Genomic DNA, 6,495 nt, shown 5'->3' with positions numbered 1-6,495 from the left:
GCCTTTGTTTCTCCTCTGCTGCATTTGCCTCTGGATGTGAGGCTCCAAAATCGATGCTTGATTCTGGTCCAGGGAAGACATGGCTTGGCAGTTCGGGCTGGACTGTTCCCATGAGGAACAGGATCAAGACTGATTTGCATATGGCCATGTCTGAACTGGGGTGGCTTGGTGAGCAAAATAACGATGGATTAAACCCAGATCTGTGACTGGGGGTGAATTTTTTTGCCAATGTGCAACATTCCATCCATGATCTTGTGTGTTTTGCTCCAGACCGCTGCCAGCCAGGAGTCTCGAACAAAAGGAGGCCTGATGACCCCTCAGACTCGGCCTTTGTTGAGAGCCAGCAGAAGTTAGAAATGAGAGAGCCCAGTCCCCACCTGCACGTTGTTGGTGATCAAAAGCAGATACCCCGGGATGAATTCAGCATCTTTATCTGTGGGGCCCAACTTCTTGCCAGGGTGGACAGCGTCCCCCCTGTGAAATAAGTGGGTGGACGCCGTCCACCCATGTGTACCCCTGACTCGTGCCCCGAACACGCACACAGTTGAACACACCATATACACAATCACAGCCGGGCTAAAGAAATAAAATGCGGACTCCAAGGGTGAATATTTGACACAGCGTGGCGTTTATGCAAATGTTCGCGATGCACCTTGGGATACTTTACACATGAGCCGTTCACTCCTCCCCTCGTCGTCCTCTCCCCGGAAAAATAGCGGGTTCAGGGTAAGATAGCATGGGGAATGTTCCGTGTCCCCCCCAAACTGAGCAGGGAGTTAGCTTCATCTGGGGGTACGGTGGGTAGGGTTGAGGGTTAACCCTGGTACGGACCACCTGTTGAGAATCTGCGCCATTTCCACCCTGCCCACCCACACCCATGCGGGAGGGGGTCTATATTTAAGTCATTGTCCAGGAATTAAAATCGTCTTTGCTTCCCTCCCATGAGTTGGTGTCAGCCCAGCACACGTGACACAGCAGATCCGAGTGTGAGTTCAGGGATGTGCGGGGTGGGTGGGTAACCCCTTTTCACCCACCCCTATGTGCCACGCACCTCTTCCCTGCTGGATGTCAGTGTCTGTCTCTTGTGAAGCGTGCAATTATTTTTAGTGACTTAGAGTGTTTTATAGCGCTCCGAAGCAGCTCCCTCCCCCCATGCACCTGATGCATTTCATCCAGTAAACCGTGTGTGGGTGTCTGCTTTAGTCATGTAGTAAGCTGGGTTTAACTGGAGCTCTCTGGACCACTTTTCTGGATCTGCCATGGTGCAAAATGCTTTTCTGGAGCTCTCTTGGTGTTGCATGGTGTGATGGAGCTCTCTTGTGCTGAATGCTTTTCTGGAGCTCTCTTGGCGTTGCATAGCTTGCTGGAGCTCTCTGGAGGTGAATGTTTTTCTGGAGCACTCTTGATGTTGCATGGTTTGATGGAGCTCTCTTGTGTTGAATGTTTTTCTGGAGCACTCTTGATGTTGCATGGTTTGATGGAGCTCTCTTGTGTTGAATGTTTTTCTGGAGCTTTCTTGTTGCTGCTTGGTTTGAGGGAGCTCTCTTGTGTTGAATGCTTTTCTGGAGCACTCTTGATGTTGCATGGTTTGATGGAGCTCTCTTGTGTTGAATGTTTTTCTGGAGCTCTCTTGTTGCTTCTTGGTTTGATGGAGCTCTCTCGTGTTGAATGCTTTTCTGGAGCACTCTTGTTGCTGCTTGGTTTGATGGAGCTCTCTTGTGCTGAATACTTTTCTGGAGCTCTCTTGATGTTGCATGGTTTGATTGAGCTTTCTTGTGCTGAATGCTTTTCTGGAGCACTCTTGTTGCTGCTTGGTTTGAGGGAGCTCTCTTGTGTTGAATGCTTTTCTGGAGCACGCTTGATGTTGCATGGTTTGATGGAGCTCTCTTGTGTTGAATGTTTTTCTGGAGCTCTCTTGTTGCTGCTTGGTTTGATGGAGCTCTCTCGTGTTGAATGCTTTTCTGGAGCACTCTTGTTGCTGCTTGGTTTGATGGAGCTCTCTTGTGCTGAATACTTTTCTGGAGCTCTCTTGATGTTGCATGGTTTGATTGAGCTTTCTTGTGTTGAATGCTTTTCTGGAGCTCTCTTGCTGCTGCTTGGTTTGATGGAGCTCTCTTGTGCTGAATACGTTTCTGGAGCACCCTTGATGTTGTATGGTTTGATTGAGCTTTCTTGTGTTGAATGCTTTTCTGGAGCTCTCTTGCTGCTGCTTGGTTTGATGGAGCTCTCTTGTGCTGAAAGCTTTTCTGGAGCTCTCTGGATGTTGCATGGTTTGATTGAGCTTTCTTGTGTTGAATGCTTTTCTGGAGCTCTCTTGTTGCTGCTTGGTTTGATGGAGCTCTCTTGTGCTGAATACTTTTCTGGAGCTCTCTTGATGTTGCATGGTTTGATTGAGCTTTCTTGTGCTGAATGCTTTTCTGGAGCTTGTTTGGTGTTGCTTGTTTTGATGGAGCTCTCTTGGTGCTAATTGCTTTTCTGGAGCTCTTAGTGTTGCATGGATTGATAGAGCTGTCTTGTGCTAAATGCTTTTCTGGGGCTCTCTTGTGGCTGCTTGGTTTGATGGAGCTCTCTGGTGCTGAATGCTTTACTGGCGCTATGTGTGGTTCTGCTGGGTTTAACTGGAGCTCCCTGCACCACTTTTCTGGATCTGCCTTGGTGCTAAATGCTTTTCTGGAGCTCTCTTGGTGTTGCATGGTTTGATGGAGCTCTCTTGTGCTGAATGCTTTTCTGGAGTTCTCTTGGTGTTGCATGGTTTGCTGGAGCTCTCTGGAGGTGAATGCTTTTCTGGAGCACTCTTGTTGCTGCTTGGTTTGATGGAGCTCTCTTGTGCTGAATACTTTTCTGGAGCTATCTTGATGTTGCATTGTTTGATTGAGCTTTCTTGTGTTTAATGCTTTTCTGGAGCTTTCTTGCTGCTGCTTGGTTTGATGGAGCTCTCTTGTGTTGAATGCTTTCCTGGAGCTCTCTTTATGTTGCATCGTTTGATTGAGCTTTCTTGTGTTGAATGCTTTTCTGGAGCTCTCTTGCTGCTGCTTGGTTTGATGGAGCTCTCTTGCGCTGAAAGCTTTTCTGGAGCTCTCTTTATGTTACATGGTTTGATGGAGCTTTCTTGTGTTGAATGCTTTTCTGGAGCTCTCTTGTTGCTGCTTGATTTGATGGAGCTCTCTTGTGCAGAATGCTTTTCTGGGGCACTCTTGATGTTGCATGGTTTGATGGAGCTTTCTTGTGTTGAATGCTTTTCTGGAGCTCTCTTGTTGCTGCTTGGTTTGATGGAGCTCTCTTGTGCTGAATGCTTTTCTGGAGCACTCTTGATGTTGCATGGTTTGATGGAGCTCTCTTGACCTGAATGCTTTTCTGGAGCTCTCTTAGTGTTGCATGGATTGACAGAGCTCTCTTGCTGCTGCTTGGTTTGATGGAGCTTTCTTGTGCTGAATGCTTTTCTGGAGCTCTCTTGCTGCTGCTTGGTTTGATTGAGCTTTCTTGTGTTGAATGCTTTTCTGGAGCTCTCTTAGTGTTGCATGGATTGACAGAGCTCTCTTGCTGCTGCTTGGTTTGATGGAGCTTTCTTGTGCTGAATGCTTTTCTGGAGCTCTCTTGTTGCTGCTTGGTTTGATGGAGTTCTCTTGTGCTGAATGCTTTTCTTGAGCTCTCTTGGGGGCTGCATGGTGGGATGAAGCTCTCTGGTGCTGAATATTTTTCTGGAGCTGTGTTTGATTCTGCCGGGTTTAACTGGAGTTCTCCTTGTGCTGAATGCTTTTCTGGATCTGCCCTGGTGCTGCTTGGTTTGCTGGAGCTCTCTGGTGCTGAATGCTTTTATCAAGCTCTTTGTGGCACTGCAGGCTTTCACATGAGCTCTGCACTGTGCTAATTTGTTTTGAGGACTTTCTGTCATGAGATGAATATTCTTGTTACCTCTGTAGTGCTTCCGGGGTTTTTCTGGAGTTCTCCGTGGCGATGAACTGTTTAGATGGAGCTCTTTTGTTGCAGAATGATTTCTCCTGAACATTGTGTCGAACTATAAAGGTCTGCAAACTATCTGGATTGAACTCTCCATGAATACAAAGTTTCTTTTTGTCTGGAGCACTCCGTGTGTTGAATATCATTTTGCTGAAAGGTATTTTTAGCCTTGCTTGATGGTTTCAAGGGACTGATTGGTTTTCTGGAGCACTGAAAGCTTTGCTAGAAATGTATATGGTTGTGATTCTTTTTTCCTTTTGCACTACAGGCTGTTGAAGCTGTCCCTGGAGATGTGCGCCCCCTGAAAGTTTGCAGAAACTTTTTAGGAGGCCTGTGCATGCTTTTAAGGCTTTTGTTTTAGAGCCCTGCATGAAATGAATGTGCCTTTTTTCTAGAGCTCGCCATGGCCATACATGATGTTGCTAGAGTTATCATTGAGGCTGGAGACTTTTTACTGCAGCTTATAATATTTACAACCTCCTGAAGGTGATGAAGCAATTAACTTGAGCACTTCATGGTTCTCAAAGCAGTTGCTGGACGATTCCAGAATTGCTGACAATAGTTTATGGAGCGCTCCAGAATCCCTTCATTTTTTTGCTAGCGTTCTTCATTCTTGAGTATTGGTGGAGCGCACCACAACGCTGAGTGGACTGCCTGATGTGTTGATGTTTTTTTTCTGAAATTCACTCCAAACATTTGATGGATCCATCTAGGCTTCTGGACTTCCCTCCGGTCTCTGGATTCCACTCTTCCGCATACTTCACTTTGTCTCTGTTTCCTCCTCCGCTGGTCCACCACATCCTCGACAGTAGGCGTGATGAAGTCAACTGGACTCTGGTTCCAAACATGGTGCGGCTCTACCTCACCCACACCGTCTCACCCACAGCAGGTGGGTTGCGTTTGGACCTTCTCCATTGGGATGACCACCAGCACCTGCCCCTTCCTCCGCGCCTTCATGGAGTGGCCCTTGACAAAGGCCGGCGTGGCCCTCAGCAGAAGGTCCTTGAGGGCATCGCGGAACTCCCTCCGAATCAAGCAGTACAGCACCGGGTTTAGGCAGCTGTTGGTGTGGGCCAGGCACACCGTCACGGGGAAGACGTAGGCTTGCGCGGTGTAGAAGGCCTCGGTGAAGGGCACCACGTTGAATTTGATGAAGATGCTCCAGGTGGTCAGGGCTTGGTTGGGCAACCAGCAGATGAAGAAGGAGAGGACCACCACGGTGACCGATTTGGTGACCTTAGACCGCCGCTTGGTGTTGCTGTTGCACATCTTGAGTCTGCTGAGGAACTTGAGGAGAAGGAGGTAGCACGCTGAGATGATGACCAGTGGGATGAGGAACCCCAACAACACCTTCTGGATCTGGTACAACCCCAGCAGGAACTGGGGGTCCATGTTCTTCACCTCCGGAAACTTGACCAAGCAGAGCTCCTCATCCGAGATGACCTCGGTGGTGGAGAAGATGGCGTGGGGCAGGGTGACCAGGATGGAGAAGGCCCAGATAAGGAGGCTGACCACCTTGGCCAAGCGCCGGGAGGAGCCCTCGTTGACCCGCAGGGGCAGCGCCACCGAGCAGTACCTGGCCACAGCCATGGCCGTGAGGAAGAAGACGCTGGCGTACATGTTCATGGTGGACACCGAGGAGATGAGCTTGCACATGGCCCAGCCGAAGGGCCAGCTGAAGTCCATGGCCGTGTCAGCTGCCCAGAAGGGCAGGGTGAGCACAAACTGGAAGTCGGTGACGGCTAAGTTCAGCACGAAGAAGGTGACGGTGGACATCTTCCGCCGGTGCCTGGAGTAGAGCAGGAAGAGGACCAGCAGGTTGCCCACCACGCCCAGGGCGCAGACCACCGAGTACACCACGGCGATGAAGATTCGCGTGGCCTTGGAGGCGTCGACGTAGAGCTCCACGTCCTCTGAGGTCAGAGACGTGGTGATGTCCAATAGGGACTGGTTGGTGCTGTTCCGGTCCCTTTCAAGGTAGACTTTGTCCTCAATCCCACAGCAGCTGATCACTGACATGTTGAGGCGTTTGTCTCCTCTGCCTCACCCAGGGAGAGTATATTCAGCAGCAGAGGTCACAGGTATCTGTCATCTACCTCCAGCATCAATTGAGGTTGGTCAGCCATGGAGGAGGTGCAATGTGCCTCACATGCCTTTATTGCATGTTCCCAGCCCTGGGGGTGGGAGGCATTGCCATTCAGCCTGGGGTCCTCTCTTAGCCTCTGTTCCTAGTCCTGGAGGTAGAAAGTCTTTTCATGCTGCCCGGTGTCCTCAGGATGCTGCCTCTGTTGGCTGCTCTGAGGTCTGGAGGGAGGAGGTGGGTACCCTGTTACCTGCTGCCATTCATGAACGCCTCCTTTGGAAGTGTTCAGCCCAGAGGGTAGGGTATTTCCGCTTTGTTAGTCGAGGGTCTTCTATCTCCGGCCTCTAAGGGAAGCTTTCTATGTTGGAGGTGGGAGGTATCTCGGATTCACCCTCGTGTCTTCTACCTCCAGCCTCTAGGGGACGTTTTCAGCTTTGGAGGTAGGAGGTATCTCA

The 6,495-nt window shown here is 49.7% G+C and overlaps 1 protein-coding gene across 1 annotated transcript; it reads right to left on the bottom strand.

Annotated features, from left to right (window-relative positions):
* Positions 1-4,756: 4,756 nt before the first annotated feature.
* LOC144798706 (relaxin-3 receptor 1-like) lies at positions 4,757-6,223 on the bottom strand. Its single transcript, XM_078669715.1, has one exon. It carries the CDS (start codon positions 5,974-5,976, stop codon positions 4,834-4,836), a length of 1,143 nt encoding a protein of 380 aa, XP_078525841.1. The 5' UTR covers positions 5,977-6,223; the 3' UTR covers positions 4,757-4,833.
* Positions 6,224-6,495: the final 272 nt, after the last annotated feature.

The sequence above is a fragment of the Lissotriton helveticus genome, chromosome 12 (assembly GCF_964261635.1).
Source record: "Lissotriton helveticus chromosome 12, aLisHel1.1, whole genome shotgun sequence".
Taxonomy (NCBI): Eukaryota; Metazoa; Chordata; class Amphibia; order Caudata; family Salamandridae; genus Lissotriton; species Lissotriton helveticus.
This window is presented reverse-complemented; position numbering and strand designations above follow the sequence as displayed.

Coding starts and splice junctions, on each gene's coding strand:
- LOC144798706 (XM_078669715.1), bottom strand. CDS start 5,976: ATGTCAGTGATCAGCTGCTGTGGGATTGAGGACAAAGTCTACCTTGAA.